Raw genomic sequence first — 20,759 nt, 5'->3', positions numbered from 1 at the left:
GCGCTCGTCGCCTTTTACAAAGTCCATCGGTAAGGGTTACCACTGTTACACCAGTATTTATGGTGTTAATTGTTTTCCTTCCCAGAGAGGCAACCATCGAGTACTTCCACTCGTATCGCAGGTTCTAACTCTTTTTCTTTCGTCTCAGTAAATTGTTCCTTATATGAGTAACGAGATTCGTTACCAGCGAAGAAGAACTTCAATAAACGGCGAGTTTACCTTACACGTTTATCAGCCAACTGCACAATAACATACATGAATATATATGTATTAGTCACTATGTACAGGACCATTGACAAGCGTTTCATGAAGGTAGTTAATGTCCAACCAGTGCAACTTCAGCTGAGATGCATTTCTTGATTAGGTGAAAGAGTACTAACAATTATGTTCCACATCAGTAAATAACAATGATTAAAAGTTACAAGCATGATCGTTATATATTAACAAAACACTTTATAGAGCTCAACCACATACCCCAGATTCCACACCGAAACCATCAATTTTGACTGTAAGGATATTTTAAGTGATCGCATCACAGTAAACAACAACTGTATTAAAAATTTGTGTTAGTTTAAAATTACCTGCGCCAAGTTTGGCGTTCTATAGATTATATGTGAAAGGTTGCCGTACGACGTACAGTAAGTACTAAGTGTAGTTTGCCAAGGTCCGTTTTTGACTTGTTTGGAGACTGACTTCTAAATTTCGACGTGTGTTCTCTCCGTGTAGTACACGGAAAACTCTTCAATTATGGCTTCCTGCTTGTATAAAAGTGGTTGCATGTCTTTGAAAGCTGCAAGGGGCCTATTGTCATCAAGGGTTAGTATGGAACTTTGCTTATTTCAGTGGAAAATCAAATAAGGCTAAGCAATTATGCTTTACTGTACAGTTTGCAACCTTTAAATTCATAATAGACATAACGTTAGGTCTGTGATTGGGACAACAGTCTTTTAACGTTAGGCTAGGGTGACCAAGCCTTGTTACAGGCTAGTTCGGTTTTTTGCTTTGCGAAGGTACGGTCCTGACAATAATTTATACCTCAAGTTTACGCTTCTAATCGTCAGTTAAGAAAGGTCCAGTATATTTACGATCTATCTCGAGCCGTTACGCTTGTGCATCATTGCATGTTACTTTAACTTAGTTTAAGTTTACAAGTTACCAGCCATTTGGTTTAACTAAGGTACTTTAAGATTTGCATAGTGGCTATCCTGGACACAGAATGATACTTGATATTCACATCAATTGTTTAAATTCTCCCATATGGATGCAAGGGTAACATCAAAATTTTACCAAACTTGTGTATCATACATTGCATGCTTACCAGTCAAAATGTCCCTTTACCAAAACGTCCCTGTGCCAAAACGTCCCGCTTTTGGTCAAAACGTCCCCGTTGGTCAAAACGTCCCTGTCTATCACATTCATACACAGTTGTGAATATAAATTAATTTAAAGTTATAATTTGGCTAAGTTATCGGCATGCAAGTTGCATTACAGGCGCTAAATAAATAATGAAGGACTATATCCTTTAATTATATTTGGTATGAACAAGGTATACGCTATATGTTTTTCAGTGAATTAACGAATTAAGGAAAACATAAAATATTATACAAGAGGAATTAAAAAAGTATTTGGATGCGTATACTGTACAATATATATCTATATAATATTTTAAATTGAGTGAAATCACTTATCGTTTATTTTTACGAAGTAAAATTTTGTCACGGGTACATGCCCCTGTTGATATTTGACATTTTGAAGTAAAGAATATATCTGTGTTTTCAACCTAAACTATACTTATCCTTACTCTAATACTCTTTGATTTGAACTAAAAACATCCACACTTGAATTCCAAGTACTGATTATTAGCGTTGACGTTTTGACTCACAGGGACGTTTTGACTGCGGGGACAATTTGGTAAAAAAGCGAGGACGTTTTGGTCTTAAAAAAGTGAAGACAATTTGGTAAAGGGATGTTTTGACTGGATACCCATTACATTGTGTGAGTCACTTATTGGACACCCTATGACTATTGCAACCATCTGTGTTGGGTTCCCATTTCTAGGCCTAGAACAGATTATAACTTATTCTAATCAGACTATTTTGTAATCATCTAGATTACAGCATAGTGACTTCCTTATTTTAATTTCTTTACAGCTCTTAACTCCATCACTAGCCTTGGCAAATGACAAGAAGAGGAATCTCTCGGTCCATGAATACATCAGCTATGATCTTCTAGAGAGTGCTGGGATACCAACACCAAAGGCAGAAGTAGCAAAAACATCCCAACAAGCTTATGAAATTGCCAAAAGTTTAGGTTTGTCTTCTAACAGAATTTATACTGTAAACTGTGTAAATGATGAAATGGCTGAAATGTTTGTCAAGTGTCCACTAAATTGAGCAAAGACATGTGCGAGGTGACAAAGTCTGACAGAATTGGCAGATTTTGCTTGTGTACTTCAGTTCTTTTAACATGCAGACCTGCAAGTTCAAAGGATGGTTCATTCATGTCAGTTTCATCAAATTTAGTAGTTGCCTCATGTATCTTTAAGAGGATCATTGCAAGATTTAAACTAGTAATCATAAGATATCATAGTATTATATGGAGGATTTCAAACAGTTGCGCTTGTGAACAAATTTTAGCGGGGAATAATTTGTCTGGTATAGTCAATTGAAATGCTATTCAAATTGGCCAATGGACTATACAAGTGTACAATATATCAGTTTATTGACTGTGAAGCATGATATTTTAAGTATTTTATGATAAGAAATAAAAACTTGGTTTGCAAGCTTCAATCATTAAATCATTATTTGTTTTAAATTATTTTTAAGTTTGCCTACAACATGAGCTAATTGGTCAGTTCTTTTGTTTAATTAATGAACATATGATCTGGACCAGTCCAATCTATTTAGCTTTTCAATTGGTTTGCTTATCTTCTCCATTTCAGGAGCCGAAGATGTGGTTGTGAAGGCCCAAGTGTTAGCAGGTGGACGAGGAAAGGGAACATTTGAAAGTGGTCTTAAAGGAGGGGTTAAATTAGCATATTCGTAAGTACAAGGTGTACATGTGATTGTCAGTTGTTTAAGCTAGCCTGGTCTTGTCAGGCTGATTCATACTTTAAAAATATAAGAAAAATTGGTTGCATTGCACAACAAAGAAATGAATGTCAAAGCTTAGAAAAAGTTTAGTATTAGATCCTTGATGATAGATTAAGTGATCACATTTCCACTGGTAACAAGTTAGCAGAGCATTGATATAAGTTGATAATTTGAGGAATACTCTAGATAATGATAAGAGTATAATTTGCATGTCTAACAACTAAAAGCTAAGGACTTTGAAATAACAATCTATCTTTATTGTACTATTCTCAGCTATGACTTGTTTGTTATAAATATCCCTAATTATGTAAATTTTGCTTAAACATTACTATTACCTTTCTCACACAGGCCTGAAGAAGTTAAAGAATTAGCAGATCAAATGATTGGAAAGAAACTCATCACAAAGCAAACTGGTGAAGAAGGCAGGATCTGTAGTTCGGTAAAAATATATTCAATTTATTAATATGAAATACTTGTTTTTTTTTTGCCAATACTCGGTAAAGACGGGTGATGTCACAATATTTGTTGACTTTTGAAATCAGTTGTAAGTAACACAGTGGTAGGTTAGCCACAGCATCAAAGCAATCTATTGTGTTATTAAACTGTTTGTCTGTGGAATACTTAGTATGATGAGAGCAGCTGAGACTTCTGCAAAGTGCTTAACATGGTTTATAGAAATACTAGAAGGTAATTGTGGTTATTTATTTTTGAGACATCACAGCTGGAATGTTGTTACAGTCAGTGTCTTTCCTTGGGTTTAACACTTTAACATAGTACCCTGCAGTAATCAAGTGAAAAACTTAGGACGACCTTACTGTGAAGCAATTGAGATATCTCCAAATTCATCGGGTGGTCGAATAAAATTCTGTGGATTCCCAAATTGAACCACGATAAATAGCAACCTTTTGTTTTCAGCATCATCTACCAAAAAAGTGTCTACCCAACAATGTGTCTACCAAGTGTCTACCTACAAAATTGTCCGACCAACAATGCCTCTTAATTATAACAGTGTTAGTGAGAAAAATAACACATCTCTCTTTAAGCACTAGTAATCTTTCGAAAGTTTTGATTAGTAAACGATTGAGTAAATGTTTGTAAAAATAAGTAATGAAATATCCCTATGTTGAGTTGAGTATTTTGTTATTTTACTTACAGGTTTTAATAGTTGAAAGAATGTATTCTAGAAGAGAGTATTATTTTGCAATCACAATGGACAGAACACATATGGTATGTATGAAAGAAAAATGTTTTTTTTAAATAAATGTAGTGTTACACAGGCAGATGTCATAAGTATGATATCCTGGTTCATATTGCAGAGTAGCTGGTTAGGTGAAGTGATCAAGAGTACAGTATAACTCAAATTAAGTTTTGTGCCTTAAATTAAATCTCTATTCAAGGGTAAAATGAAATTACAAATCATGCACTTTGTGAGTAAACATGATCAAGTTAGATGTATCAATAACAGAGTAGGGCTTTTCATTTGTTTGAGTAAGCTTGAGAAATTCTATTTTTGAATCCTTGTTCTGCTGGTAGGGTCCAGTCCTCATCGGTAGTTCACAGGGGGGTGTGAATATTGAAGAAGTGGCAGAAGAAACCCCAGAAGCAATTATTGCAGAACCTATAGACATTGCTACAGGTAAGAAGTGGAACAATCGGGAGGGGGAGGGGGGTGTTAATCTAACTGTAGGATGATGCTGCAGAACATTAACCCAGGGTGAAGATTCATACAATACCTGTCAAATGACTTGAGGTATTGGTAGGCCTAATTGTAAGACAACATTTTAAAAGACTTGGTCAATGACAGAAATAGCCATGGTAGTTAACAGATCATTTGACAAAATGTGGATGTAGTAGCAGCATGCCTGAAACTAAATTTGTAATGTGACCATATTCAAAGTGTACATCCTATATGAGAGGTAGGACTAGTAACTACTGCAAAGTACATTGATGTTGCCTGTAATAGCACCATCAGTTGTATTTAAGTATACTTGTAAACATTACACTGAACCTAAATCATGAGACAAAATGGTCCATATTTTCAAGTGTCCAAAACTTTCATTTCAAGTCCCACCCCCAACTCACTGCAGAAAGCAACAAACATGAGTGAACAACTAAAGGAAAGGAGTTTTTTTTCTTTTCTCAGGAATCCAAAGGGAACAAGCTGAAAGTATGGCTAAGAAGATGGGGTTCTCTGATAAGTGTGTGTCACAGGTAAAGTATTACTGGCTGTAGGCAGCACCAAGCTGAACATTTCTTCTTAATTAATGCACAGTCTTTTGCCTTAATAGGTATCTGTTAACTTTCCTATTCTTTCAGTAATATAGAAACTAGATGCTTTCTGTGGAAAACTCTTGTTGATAATGTTTGAAGTTTAACATAAGTTGCATTGCAATTGATGTCAGTTTCAATGTCTATATATTTCCTTTTATTTCACAGGCAGCAGATTGTTTCATTAAGTTGTATAATCTATTTATTGAAAAGGATTGCACCATGGTGGAGATTAACCCACTTACAGAAGACAACAATGGCAATGGTAATTACTTATATTTGCTTTCATCTCCTGACAATTATATCATAAATATTTTGAGAAGGGGTTAACGTTACTTGTTTAAAGCAAAAATAAATAGCAAACTTATAGGATTGACACTTTGTTGTTGTATGATAGTTGTGCACATCACATGGAGTAATTAAAATAATGATACATTTGGTAAATAGGAAATGGCTACAGTTTACACTCTGGTTGCTCTAGTTTCATCAAATAGTTTCCAGAACCAGGGCACCACACTCCACAGCAAATAGCCCCTGGTCCTGGAACCTTACTTTCACCACTGGCTGTGGAAGTGACACCGAAGCAACAAAAATACTATTAATTTTAGTATAATAATAATTTTTTAATTTAATAATTTTTATAATAATTTAATAATTTTTAAATAATTTAATATAATAATAATAATTGTAATGTTAATGGCTTTTGTATTACAAAAGCCAGGGATGTTATCTTGCAAACACAAATAGCTGCTGTAATGTGCCTCAGTAAACTTGTTCGTAATCTACTAAAATGATAACAATGAAAAACGTAACATAACAGACCATTTGCTACTTATTAGACACATCTCACACATATTTTAACAGATATGTGGCCAAGTTTGTTGGCAGTGACAGTTTTTACACTTTTAAGTTTTACTTTCGAACCGTCTCTAGTACTCTGCATGGACGCGAAGATGAACTTTGATGACAATGCTGCGTTCCGGCAAGAGCATATCTTCTCGTTAAGAGACAGGACTCAGGAAGATGCCAGAGAAGTTAAAGCTGCAGAATACGACCTTAATTACATTCAGCTGGATGGAGACATTGGATGTCTTGGTGAGAACATTATATACAATTTAGAATTGTTCCTTTACAACCTAATAAATATGTTACATTGGGCTGGATGGAGACATTGGATGTCTCGATGAGGATTCAATATACAATTAGAATTGTTGCTGTACAATGCAATGGATATATTTGCCTTGGTTTTGGAGTAGGCATTGGATGTGTTTGCGATGATTGTATGTAACATATTGTAATGAGTATTGTTCCTATTACAACCTAATATATATGTCACATTAGTTACACTGAGCTGGATGGAGACATTGGATGTCTTGGTGAGGATATTATATACCATTAGAATTGTTGCTGTACAATCCCATGTATATATCACCGTGGTTACTTTGTACAATTAGTATTGATGCTTTACAAATATATGTTACATTGGGCTTGATGGAGACATTTGGATCTCCTCGTGGGCATGTTGCATGCAATTGTTATTATTGTTGCTTTACACACCAATGGGAATATCACCTCATTTTAATACAATTTGTTGATTTTCTGGCTAAGAACAAGATATGGATGGATGAATAATGATTAAATTAAATGGATGAATGATGATTGGATTAAGACCTCCTTTAATTTTCTGCTTGGAGAAGTTACCACTATATTTTAGGTTCATGATGTTATTTTGGTTCATATCCCCTTATAGGGATATTACAAGTGACAATGGCATTAAGTGCCATACACAGGATTCTTGATGATTTTGCTTTGAAACTTGAGGTGTGCTCCTTCTTCATATAAATACTTTCTGCCTCAGTGAATGAAAAGAAAAAGACCAAGATTTTCAGATCACCAGGGTGTGATTCCTTTTGCTGTTGTTGCCAGATACCTTCATAAACTTTTCCAAGCTTGAAAGATTCAAGTCTTGCAGTACAAAGAGTAAGTTGCGTGGATGTGGTTTTTAACCTACTAGTGCAAAAAATTGCTACATAAATAAAAACTTACCTTTGTTAATTGATATTATTTGTTTTCAAAGTCAATGGAGCTGGTTTAGCCATGGCCACAATGGACATCATCAAACTCAACGGTGGTTCTCCCGCAAACTTCTTAGATGTCGGCGGAGGAGCCACTGCAGAACAGGTCAAACATGCCTTCAACCTCATAACCTCTGACCCAAAGGTGGGTGTGTTATGTTGCTGCCTCACCAGTTACCTTTACTCATTATACAAATAGTCTCCTCTTTACATCAGATATCAGTTACTGCCGATGGAATCATTGGGCCAAACCTGTCGTTTCTTAATCCTGTCTGTCATGTACTAGCCGTTCAGAAATTTGCGATTAAAACATCGTCACCAGCAATATGGCTGATGTTATCAAACAGGAATCTACCAGACTCCACACAGGAATCAAGTACAACTGAGTAATTCTCTCTGCAGTCTTTGTGTTCTAATCTTCTAATGGCTCAGCATTCAGGAAGTAATTGCTTGTGTGGAATTGGTATTGGGGAGAAAACTTTGTTGCATTTCAGACTTAACAGTATCCCAGGATTTTATTGATCCTCTATATAAATAAATATATACTTAAATATTTATATATAATTTTTATATTATTTCAAGTTTTATATTTATAAATATTTATATTGAAACGTTCACTTTCTTCCTCGAAAACGATAATCAGGTTCAGAATTTACAGTGTGCACTGTTCTAAGTTTTTATGTATTTTGTTAGAGTATATTGCCTAATGGCCTAACTTATTATGGGATGGCATATATTCCATGTTTCCATGATCTTAAACATGGGTTTAGGCTGCAGTCTGTGGAGTGGGTAAAGAAATTTGATTTTAATTACTACCCAATGGATTTCCTTGTTCTTACAGGTGCAATCCATTCTTGTCAATATTTTTGGTGGTATCATGAGGTGTGACATCATTGCTCAAGGCATCATATCTGCCGCTAGTGAACTAGATCTTAAAGTGCCGATTGTAGTGAGACTGCAAGGTAAGTTTGGCTGTATGGTGTAGCTAGATGGGGTGGGGGGGGGGGGAATAGTGGGAGGGACTACGGATAACAGAAGAAATAGTTAAACAACAATATCGTCTAACAATAGGCTTGCCTTAACCTCAGGTAACATGTTATGGTAAAGGAGATTTAACTTGAGAGTTTTTCAAAACTTTTTGGCAATTTGAGGATGTTAATATGGTCCCTTTGAGATTAAAAGTTTATGGCAACAAATACGGACTCATATTCAATATTTGTTAAAGAAAGATGAAGTGGTTGATGTATCGAGCGCATATAATCATAATCAGATGATTATATGCTCATAATCAGCAGTTACTTTTACGACGTCATGGCTTCTAACACGGGTGGCTTCCAATTCAACATTTTAACTCAAATTTGGAATCTTTTCAATTTAGAAAGTCAATATTAAATGCTACTGTTGGACTGCTCCTTTGGATTATTTTGATGTCATTGACGAACTTATTTCAATAATTATCTTTGCGTAGGAACTCAAGTAGAGGATGCCAAGGCACTAATAGATGCAAGTCAGCTCAGAATCCTGGCCTGTGATGATTTAGACGAAGCTGCCAAAAAGGTGAGTATTGAATATCTTCAGTTGTCATTTGTCAATATTCCCATAATTCTCATCCTAGCACTGTCGCTATTAAGTTAAAAGATAATAGCAGACGTGTAGTGTGAGTACAAGTCCATGAGTCAGAGTACAAAAAAAGGTGTTCATGTACAAGGACATGAAATTAACTTTCTTCATCCTATGAATGAGTTAAAAGTGAATAGGTACTTGAGTACAGACTCCATTTTGAGTCCTAAAAGAGGGAAAACAAGGCAGGAATACCTCCCATAGTTTTAAATGGGCTTACAAATCCTGGTGAACACATTACTTTTATACTACAGCCCTTATTTGATCGTCTTTCAGATGTGATTAGTTTTTCAGGAAAATAATTTGTCTGAGACAGCATAGGAACATTCTACACAAAAGCGACAAGCTGCTACGCAATAACTGTATAGCAGGTTTTATCATTCACAGATAAATTCTTCCCTATATTTAACAATTTTGGATTTCCTCTTTCAGGTTGTGCGTTTATCTACAATCGTGGGTCTTGCGAAGGATGTGGACTTGAAAGTGAACTTCCAGCTACCAATCTAGAAAAATCCTGAAATTGGAAGACAATTGAACATCTGAAGTTTCGGAACAACTTGATGTACTGTATATGTGAGATTTAGTATGGCCAGGTTATGGTGGATTTTGATACCAGGGTCTTTGTTAAAATGGTTTTAACAGTGTTTTGCAGTTCATCTTGACATATAACAGTGTGTGGTCACAACCTTTTAGTCTGTTTTATCAAATAATTCTCAAGTTCAGTTTATTTTAAATTCCAATGTCCTCCACCATGTATGGGTCCAGTTTGGCATTGAATTGAAATGAAATAGATTAGAAGGGGACTATACAGTGAGAAAAAGGTGTTTGGGATTTTGAAGTGTTGCACAAATAGTTTCCCCAATTTTTGGAAATATCTGTTTTCATGAAATTTCAAAGTTGACAGGACGGTATTAACCAAGCACCATGGAAGGCAACTTTCTCTGAGGTTTGGTACCATCAAATGATGCTTCTTTCTGCATCACTCTATAGTCCTCTTAGGCAGTGTTTTTAGCAGGTCTTCTTAACAATGCCACATGTTGGGGATGTCCATATTTGAAAGTTCCTCTATGTCTCTACACATGTAGAAACCAGTCATGAAACTCAATCATGATGATGTTGAATATTCATAGAATTGCTGTATGAATAAACATTATAGGGCTTTAGGCCTTAATCCCAACATGAATGTCATTGGTAATGAATGATATGAACACTCCTGTCAGAATGTTCAGAAACATGAACAAACAACTGTTATAGCTATTAGTATAGCAGTCAATTTGTCAACTATGAACTTAACAATATTTCTCTAGCCATAATGAGATTATTAAATTAATGACAAATAGTTACTTTTGCCATAAAATTGCTTGAGAAATTTAGTTATTCACTTTGACAAGTATTTTGGGTTTTTTTTTTTTTCTCATGTTCTTCTCCCCATCTCTACTAGAGGGTAGGTAATGTTCATTGCATATTTCAGCTCTTTGAAATAGTTCTTTGACTTATGCATTCACCTAACATATATTTATGCAAAAACTTTAGCCAATACTACTTTTCAGAATCCATAATAATATGTTCTAGTTCAATGACCCTCCCTCAAACTCTCATACACTGTTTTACTATGTCATAAATTCTGGAGAAATATATTTGTTGATAGTATGAAGAGGACACTTGTTTGTGTTTTCTACAGAAGATGTTATGATTTCCTTTATTTACCAGTATATCATTGATAAGTCAACTTAACGTAAGGTATATTGTCAGTTTAGGATAGAGGAGTAAAACTAAAGAAATGAAAATCTGTACTACTTTCTATACAAACTTTTTGTTCCTTTCAAAAGTCCAAATAGTTATGTTACTTAGACTTACCCTTCCACCAGGCCCTACCCACCCACTCCTTAGACTTACCCTCCTTCAGGTCCTAGCCACCCATTCCTCCCCAGATTCTCCTCCACTGTGAACAGAGGCCCCTTCCTCTTCATTCAAGAAGCAAATGCTGTTATATTTCTTAATTTAACTGGAATAAATGTGATCAGAACAAAAAATTGTGAGTTTTTACAATTATTTTTCTTTAGCATACACAATCCTAACATCATTTCAACTGCTTCATTATTTCAAAATAATATTGACAGGATACCAGGATAGTACTGATATTTACTTCATGGGATTTAAATCTTTGGTCACTCACCTCCTACGAATCTTAAAGCTGTAGCCAAGAAAGGGGACAATATTATCACTGGGAACTACCAGCCAATCAGTCTATCACCCTAATAATATTTCAGACACAATTTTTGATGTCAGTTTGACATTTAGTTTGGTCATTTCAGTATGTTACTTGGCTGAAAGCCCAGTCAATCTTTCCTTATTTTCCACACGCAATTTGCAGATTTGTCAAAAACTGTCAATGCCGGTGTCAAACTCACAGTGTCATGATATTTCAAAGTAACTTACCAGACTGGTTTTTTTTTTCTATTTCACTGAACTATTTGATGACCATATCAAGACATGGGATCTCAAAATAAAGGATGTTGAGAAAACTTTAAAGCAGCTTACAAGGCCTGGGAAGTGTCATTTCCAACAACTAGGAAGCCTTTTTAGCTACAAATTTTTGGTACGCTGCGTGCCAACCCATGGTGGTGCTCCGCTTAGATAGTAACAAGACACCCTCCCGGGAAAAGGTCACGCCCCCCCCCCCCACTGAAAAAATCCTGGCTACGCCGGTGGTTAAGGTAATTCATTGAATTGCATATAAAGTATTTAATGAATTAGAGCAACACACAGGGAGACTTGAGTCACAACTAACTTCTACTTACCAATCTCATAGCTGTAGTTAACAAAAGATTGAACTGATCTGCATATAAAGTATTTAATGAATTGGACTAACATATACAGAGATCTTACCAATCTTATAGCTGGTTGATGAAAGATCAAATTGATTTGCATATAAAGTATTTAATGAATTGGACTAACATATAGGGAGATCTGGGTCACAACTTCTACTTAACAAACTTATTGCTGTGACAAAAAATCAAACTGATTTGCATATATAGTAGTTAATGAATTAGATCAACAATATATGGAGATTTGAGTCACAACTCACTTCTTTCCAATCTTACAGCTGAAGTTGATGAAAGATTGATAATCTCAAAAAAACACTCGCAAGGGATACTCCAAGATACACTGATTTGCATACAAAATTAACTTATATGCATTGATGTACTAAATTCCACTAATAATATTTTCACAGCTAGAATTATTAAGCTCACCAGAAAGAAGAACTATGTTCTTGATTTCTGAGTCATGTCAAATTCTGTCCCTTCTGTTACACAAATTACAACACAAATTTTCCATGTTGAATAAATCTTTCTCATTGTCCACCGAGTGAAGTTACTTTTTGGACGCTTTGAGACCATTCACACAATCGACCAGGCCCTGGATATCCTTTGGCGTGGTTTGGCAACAACCTCCGATAATGCTGGCACCAAGATCAATCCATTCTGGTACAGCAGGGACAAAACTGGACATCAGGTTATCGCCGATAAATCTGAAAAAAAATAATGAGAAACGAAGAGATGACAGTCAAGTTGCCTAAGTATTTAAAATGGTGTAAACCTGGATTTTTTTTTTCGAGAAAGAAATAAACGTGGAGAATTTTAAGAAACATTTCAAAGTCAAATGAAAATTATCAAATATCCACAAGTTTTTGTAAATCTGCTTTACTTATTGTTTCTGCCTTATGATGTTTGCACCTGAGATATTTGGAGATCCCACTGTATGTGTGACACAACAACATAAATATGTGTGAATCACGGTTTGATGTTTTGTCTAATTTTTGGGGAGTTTTTGACAGCTATGTGTATGAAGAGCTTTTTTTTGTAGAACTTACTAAATAGTGTTTTAACTACAATCTATAGTTGAGATACATATACGCTGCTTTGTTTACAAGTGACCAGATGCCTTTAAGGACTTCTTTTTCACTGAACCTGATTAATATCAACATGAACACAAAAAATGGTGGGACAGGAAAGTATTTTTCCTGAAAGGTTAAAGAACAAGTGAAAGAATGAGAACCAAGCCCTCAATTGAAAGTTGATTTTATTTTTTTAAATTTTTTTTGGGGGGGGGGGGGGAGAAGGGAGTGATCATTGTTACATGTAGTGTAGCAAAATCTTTTACCCTTAATCTTTCACATCTTTCCAATTTTATAAGCGATACAAAAGAAACTACCAATTGTCATTTAATGTTGCAAGTGTACATGGTAGAGATTGGAAGCTGTCTATCATTCAACGCTCCACATTCTCTTTTCTAAAAACAAGTCTGTCTCCCTCATTTTATTTTCAGTCTCGAATGCCATTGCATGATGGTAGGTTTGCTATCTGAATGTACACATTGTGTCAATGTACAGTAGGCTGATTGGGTCTACAGTCAAACATGGATTATCTGATCATCTTGGGACCAGAGGTCATTCTGATATGATTAATGTCTAAAAATGAAGTTAACTATAGTTTATTACAGTTAGCCAATGTTATGCTCTGTACAAGGCATAAAGCATTTGACAGAGTGACATACTGTACAGTAACATTAATTAAAGTGTGTTACACCATACATTTTATATTTAAAGCTGTACAAACAACAGTGTTGCTGGCGATGGCAATACATATTGAGTTTCAAATTGAGTTTGAAATTCAAAGAATTAACTGTAATGAAGACTTAACCATGAGCATGTCTTATATAATCAGGGTTTGATTATATAATATGTTTTTATATAACTATATAATATATATACAGTATATATATTATATAATTATCAATTATCTATCAATTATTAATTAATTATATATTATTAATTAATAATTATTCATAATAAATTGATTAAATATTAATTATAAATATAATTATATTTATTATATAATCAGTCTGATTATATACTCTGGGCTCTCCAACTACGTCACAAAATCATCACTATCACATCAGTCGTACAGTATCTAGTTCTGTGATCCTTGACTAGTCAAAGTCTCATGGATACTGCAGATCATAATGATACAGCCAGTTGATCACTAGTAGTATGTACAATGTCATTCATTATCATTGAAGAAAAGATCTTTTGATGCAGATTTGCAAACGGTTCAAGTCCTACTAATTATTGCAAACACCTTAACTTGCATTTGCTAAAGCACCTTTCTCCTCCGGCAAAAATTGCACAAGTGGAATCTTTGCTTTGATTCAGAGATATGTATACAGAAAAGATCACAGCGCTGTACACCAACATGACGGCGCCCTCTGTTGAAACTCTGGAGAGCCCCATTAACAACGGTAGGATATCGAGTCCTGACCGTCCAGGATTCGGATAAAACTTGGTATACTTTTATTGTATATTTGCATTAAACATCTTAGCCAACATGCATTTCAAATTGAATTATTAACTTACTTCCCCGTTTCCCCAAAGGTTTCTTTCTCCCAGATTTCACCCGTATTTGGATACGTCACAAACTCAAGGGAGTAGGCCTTTCTTTGTTTCTGTACTGACTGTAACAGAGGAGTGACATAGAGAGGAGAGCAGCAGTTGACACCGACATACTTCAGTAATCCGTCCTGAACCACCGACTGGACAGCGTCAGAAAATACCTCCCCATGACCTATGTGATTGCCATCCTACAGTAGCAGAGGAAGCAAAGCAAGCTTTTAGAACTATTAATGAATGAAGCAAACCTATTACTGATCAGAAATGGTCAGAGTTTAGTAGAAATAATTTGTGGTGAAATCTAAGTGTTCATTTGTTAAATCACATTCACATCTACCGATTGTACTGATCTTCGAAATTAATAAATCCGAAATTCATAAACTGTAAACGAGTATCGTACGTTAAAGCTTAACCTTTTACAGACAAATGAATGATATCTTACAAAGTCAGATTATAATCGAGGGAAGCAAAGGAAAAAACTTTCATTTTGAGTGAAGAAACCCTAAAATAGTAATCAGAAACAGAAACAGTAGAAAACATTCATAAACATGAAACAATATGAAACTGAATATGTATATATAAACTGATAAACAATCAGGAACAAACTGGTCTTAAGGTGTTTACATACACCATCATAAACTCACTTTGCACACAGGTTTCTTAAACTTAAATCGAAAGTTGAAATCTATTCATCCCTGGCTTTTATTTTCTGCAGAGAAGTGCACACATGATGAGGTGGTATGCATTGTGCAGTTAGACTATTAACTTGCACTGTCATCTTGCAATAATTCTCAAATCAACCTTTTTTGTATTTTTATGACATTTAATGCATTAATATGCATCATATGCTACTGTATTGGCATTATATCTGTATGGAACAGTATATATATCCATGGCGACTGGTTTATAGCAATAATGTGGCGATACATACCTTACACTGGAAGGAAATCCATGGATTTGCATTAGGGAATTCTCTCAGCAGTTTTGTCACAATCTCTGCCTCTTTCTGGACAGGAATAGTTTCTAGAGCTAGGTAGTCTATCCCTGCTTCTAGAAGAGCTGCAATTCTTGGTCTGTGGAAATCAACGATCTCCTGTAAAACAAACAAAAAAGGGCAAAGGACCAAAATTATCCTCGATTGTGAAGTCAAGAGAAAGATAGTAATCAAGGCTATAGTTAACATGTTGCTGGTACTGAAGAAGTATTTTGAATGATTACAGCTGGGCGTCATTAGTTAATAAAAGATTTTTTTGTCGCTATCTTTTGTTATTGTTTCAATGCAAATTAGTTTGGACTGCTGGGGGTTGGCTATAGTTCCAGTCCCCTGACTTAGCCATATGTGGTGTTCCGTATACTTAACCATTAAAGATGAATCAGATTATTATTGATTTTTTTAAACTCATTTATTCAACGTGATTACATCAACTCAAACTCAAATCATGCATGTTTTATCAAGGTGATATATAAGTAAATTATATTCAGCAAACACAACACCATACCATTACATTTGTTCCAACATTTCATTAGGTGTGATGATGTCATAAGTTTTAAAGGACTGATAGAAAAGACAGGACAAACAACACCTGCTTTCCCTGCAGTGCTCTACACATAATCTCTCAAACACCCACTCTACTAAAGCTATGATTCAAGTCAAGTCGTAAAATGGTTAGACTAAATAAAGAGATTCCCATATGAGCCATGATGATATAATAGTAACTCTACAGTTGCTATGAGGTAGCTGGTAACCAGTTGAAGGTGAGAATAGAATGGACTGATCCATTATATGGCTAGAGGTGTTTAGGGTTGCTATCATAACACAGTTTGAACATTACATATATTGTTGTAAACATTTCCAATGATCTATCTGTTTGCCCTGGTTCTAAGTTGTCATATTGTGTACTTCTGCATTGCCAGGTTCCTATTAAAGGACCTTCAGCTAAAACTGTTTAAAACTTGAGTGTCTAATGATCATTCACTGGTGGAAAAGTACACAAACTGTTCCCATAGACTAAGAAATATATTCTATTCTGTCTAAAAAAAAAAAGTAGTGACATTTTTATAAATTAATCTCCACTTAATTTGGTATGAATCAGTGTAGATTTACCTGTTCAGTGACTTCATCAATGTAGGCTCCACTGTACTCTCCAGCATTAAAAAACTGGACAGCAATAGCTCCTAGACAACCACAAACCAATGGTTTCTTTTTATCTGGAATATAAAAAGAATGGAAAACTTCATTTCGGTAATTAAAGGTAATTAATAATGGACCTTAATTTAACATGCTAAAAATAATGCTAAAGTGTTTCAAAAGTACCTTTCTGGGGGTTGTGAATTTCTAAACATGATTCTTCATAGCATTGAAGAGTGTTCAGTATGACAGTCAAATGTATCAGTGAGGTAAAAATGCTTTGATGGCCCAAAAAAAATTGCTTGTTGGAAATCTGAGCATCAGTGACCATTACTCTGACTTTCTAGCATATTTGGGAAATACTGAAGAGGACCTAAAGTTAATTTTCATATATTCCAGGCCTTTATTCCACAAAGTCTTCATACAGGCAGTAGCTATCAGAGAGAGTCATAGCATGATAATTTCGTCATTTTGGAAATGTTACAATATTTATTATTCTGTATTCGGAACTTCAGTCTTGATGCCATTAACCCAACATTTCAATGACAGGATATGACACTATTTCTCATTGAAGAAACTGTAGTTAACAATACACACAAAAATATATATGCAGATCCATTAGAGGTCATCATTTATTGCCGCACATGCAAAAGTCTGATATTTTCACAAAATTAATTTCCTGGCAGTAACATTCTGTTTGAAGTTCCAACATGAATTCAGCATTATTTGATATCCTAAAATATTTGGTGAAATTCTGATAACCTTGACCACGGTGCACACTAATTCTCTTAATATTTATGAAACTACTGTTGACAATCAGTATGAGACAACTTTTAGGGTTCAAATGATTGGAAGATAAAAGCACACATATACTGTCAGTGCCAGATAAGTCAAGGGCTTATAGGGTCGCCCTAGGTCAAGAGGGCCCCCAGGGTTAAAGGTATGCTGTATTGGCCCCATATATGCTAGATATTCAAATATGGTCACCTTTGGTCAAAATTCTTAAACTATTTTTATTACAACCTCAGAAAAAATTTTCCTCACTGGGACATATTCAGCCCTCTTGTGTGTTCCTTAACAAAGTCTGAGACCAATTCGGAGAGTAAACACCTCCAGGAATGTACTTTTTGAAAACTTCTAGCAATTATAGCATGCTATAATTTGGGGCCTATACTGACTACCTTAAAGGGGATCACCCTCGAAGGGTAATAGTGTCTATGTTAACACTTCCATGTCTATTTATGGGTTGCGCCTGCAAAGCTTGATCAAGGAGATCGAGGGACGAGCATATCGTGCCTAGGGGCGAGTACCATCAGATGTAAATCAGGCATCGGATGCTGCATTACATCACTAACGATCGTATCAAATTATACATACTCATTTTACAGTGACTGAGTGATGTTACCAACAAACCTGCTAAGATGGTTGAGTCGCTGGCTTCTGCTTTCTTCTGATAATCTTTCCAAAACTCTTCGACACTTTCTCGTGCTAAGTGGACGCTCTTCTGCATCACTTCTTTGGCTTCTTCTGCGGTTTTGTTGGCATATTTTTGTATTCCAGAAATCGATGCCTTGTAAATGAGAAGTGAAACAACCACATTTTGAATAACTTTCATTCTAACATGTGAAGTAACTATAATAATCATGTTTCACATTCTTGATATCAAAGAAGTTATTTTGGTTATTTTAATTACTGTAGGCTACAACTTTGCATCAATCAAAAAAAAAAAACTGTTTGCAACTTCATATACTTCAATACTACTAATTTGAAGTGTGTCTTAAGCATTTAACTTTATTCTAAAATCTACAATGTTAACTTATTCATGTCAACTTTTAACAGTTTCATTAATTAAATAACAATTATTTAAAATTGTTTCATCATTCCTGCTGCAAGGTTTGGAGCCTTGAGTTGTAGATTGCTATTTCTGGCACAAAAAAGGTTGTGCTTGATTCGAACAGAGCAAGGAAAGTAAATTTAATGTGCAGTTTTATGTCTTTGCTCTTCTACAGATCCATTGCAAACAGGAAAGAAAAGAAGAGTATGTCATTTACTATTCACCTGGTACGATATTGTTTGGATAATGTCACACCCGTGTTCCAGAAAGCTGTTAAATCAAGCAAACCAGTTATCACATGAAATGGTGGAATGCTATATTCATATATAATATGACAATGATAATTTCTGAGAGAGTTTTACATCAAAATAACTGTAGATTCCAGTATGGAAGATTCTTAAGCTATAATTATGGGTACTCCACATCAGGTTTGGCACTATATTGCAAAATACACACACTACATTTGGGCCTAAATATACATTTTCATGAGGATGACTGCAGGAATGCAGAATTGATGACACTAACGGACCATTAGGTTGTAGCTAAATTCGTCTCCAATTGCCAACATACCTTCAATACTAAAAAATATATCAAGGCATATCATATATATCAGGGATAGGTTGTTTCATTCAACAAACAAACTGCTTGACATTCTTTGGTTTTGAATTGGAAATGATAATTACATTTTGAAAAGTATAATCTTAGAGTTAAAAGTAAAATTTCAGGCACCATGCATACCTCTTGTGGACACCCTTGATTAATTCTGGCTTGGTCATAAGCATTCTGGAACTCCACAGAGGGTCACCCTTTACAGGCCCAAAAAACATTCAAACATTAGAAAGATGTACTTCACATTAAAAAAGACATGTAGACAATGAGGATTGGATATACATACTAAAGCCGGCCCTTCAAGCTGAAACTTTTCAAATTAAAATAAAATCATAGAACCACTCATCAATATTGAAAGATATGAATAAAATTTGTATTCATTGTTCCTGCTCATCGGGGGGAGGGGAGGGGAGGGGAGCGGAGGGGAGGGAGGGGGGAGAGACAGATGGTTCACCTAAACCCATTTGAAATCATAAATACTGAAAATGTCCACAAGAAAAGTTTCATCTGGGTATTTTTCTGAATTTACTAAAAGCTTTTAAAAAAAAAATCAAATGACATATTGATTTTCAAAAAAGTTACCAATAAGCTCAAATTACAGCCAGATTGTTTAATGTCTTTGTGTGGCAGCATACGCTTCTACAGTTGAGGCCTACATAGAGACCAGTTTTATCAACTGGTTTATCTCTGGCACAAATCAATTTTGTGAGCAAGAAGAATATGGCTTCAACTGCCAGATTAATTATGGTATAACAGCCCTTTAAAGAAACTGAAAACCAGACCAGAGAGTGAACAAAGGTCAAACTGAATTTAGGATCAAACACTGAACTTACAGTAAGATAGATGGTTACCTAGTACCAATATTCAACCGAATTCTGGAAATCTGATATCACTAATTCCGTACATCCTTATATGTATTTAAATAACGAATATCAAAACTAAAATCATCCTGCATGCATTACTGTTGGTAGCATAGGCGTAGGAGCCCAATTTGATTTTGGGAGGCTGTAACGTCTTGCCCAATAAATATATCCAAACTTTTTTGGCGAATTAGTCGGGCAAGCTTAGAAATCTAATTACCACAGAGATTTTTTTAAACTATTAATTACATTCAGCTACAGTAACATCATTACAATTTATTTTCTTTCAGTAGCGGTGCCCGAAAATTCTCAGCATATTGCCTGAATTTTCACAAAAATATTTGGTTGGGGGCTGCAGCCACACCCCCCCCCCCCCCCCCCGCCTCCTACGCCTATGGTTGGTAGTGAAGTAAAGTTCACTTACCAGAGAATGATTTTTCTGGTATCGCATCGCTAAATGCTATGCAAAAGAGGCAAAATTGCTATAACAAGTACGAAAATGTATTTATGCTGTAAATTTTTGTTCACAGGATCCATAACGTTTTATATTAGTTTGAGAGCCTTGAAATTAGCTGCTACACAAAGTTTGAATATAGTTATCTATTCCCTACTTACATGTATGCTGTAGCCCATGTTGTTGATCTCTGTCGAGGCACCTCCATCAAGTACAAGGACATTCATCTTGAAGTATCTGCGGGGCAAAAAACAACCTTACTAAAGTAAAATTATTTTCTACAGTACTGACTCGATATTATCACTCAACATATACTTCCCCTTTTTCCTGCATGATGCTTGTGTACAGATCGATAGACTGCAGAGATCAT

General features: G+C 35.2%; 2 protein-coding genes across 4 annotated transcripts in view; one reads left to right on the top strand and one right to left on the bottom strand.

Moving 5' to 3' along the window:
• Positions 1 to 636: 636 nt before the first annotated feature.
• LOC139975162 (succinate--CoA ligase [ADP-forming] subunit beta, mitochondrial-like) lies at positions 637 to 11,381 on the top strand. Its single transcript, XM_071982822.1, has 13 exons — positions 637 to 816; positions 2,151 to 2,310; positions 2,942 to 3,041; positions 3,441 to 3,531; positions 4,248 to 4,319; positions 4,626 to 4,728; positions 5,236 to 5,303; positions 5,529 to 5,625; positions 6,294 to 6,455; positions 7,438 to 7,580; positions 8,277 to 8,397; positions 8,904 to 8,992; positions 9,488 to 11,381. Exons 1-13 carry the CDS (start codon positions 748 to 750, stop codon positions 9,560 to 9,562), a joined length of 1,350 nt encoding a protein of 449 aa, XP_071838923.1. The 5' UTR covers positions 637 to 747; the 3' UTR covers positions 9,563 to 11,381.
• LOC139975173 (homocysteine S-methyltransferase YbgG-like) overlaps positions 11,089 to 20,759 on the bottom strand; it is a 170,559-nt gene continuing 160,888 nt past the window's right edge. For all 3 annotated transcript variants that reach the window (XM_071982851.1, XM_071982850.1, XM_071982849.1), the window contains 8 exons: positions 20,551 to 20,626; positions 19,205 to 19,272; positions 18,691 to 18,736; positions 18,046 to 18,202; positions 16,609 to 16,712; positions 15,436 to 15,597; positions 14,472 to 14,695; positions 11,089 to 12,587 (listed from right to left, as the gene is read on the bottom strand). In XM_071982851.1, coding sequence (XP_071838952.1) covers positions 12,431 to 12,587; positions 14,472 to 14,695; positions 15,436 to 15,597; positions 16,609 to 16,712; positions 18,046 to 18,202; positions 18,691 to 18,736; positions 19,205 to 19,272; positions 20,551 to 20,616 — 984 coding nt within the window. In that variant the 5' untranslated portion in view covers positions 20,617 to 20,626 and the 3' untranslated portion in view covers positions 11,089 to 12,430. The remainder of the gene's footprint in view (positions 12,588 to 14,471; positions 14,696 to 15,435; positions 15,598 to 16,608; positions 16,713 to 18,045; positions 18,203 to 18,690; positions 18,737 to 19,204; positions 19,273 to 20,550; positions 20,627 to 20,759) is intronic.

Source organism: Apostichopus japonicus, chromosome 10, assembly GCF_037975245.1.
Source record: "Apostichopus japonicus isolate 1M-3 chromosome 10, ASM3797524v1, whole genome shotgun sequence".
NCBI classification, from domain to species: domain Eukaryota; kingdom Metazoa; phylum Echinodermata; class Holothuroidea; order Aspidochirotida; family Stichopodidae; genus Apostichopus; species Apostichopus japonicus.
This window is presented reverse-complemented; position numbering and strand designations above follow the sequence as displayed.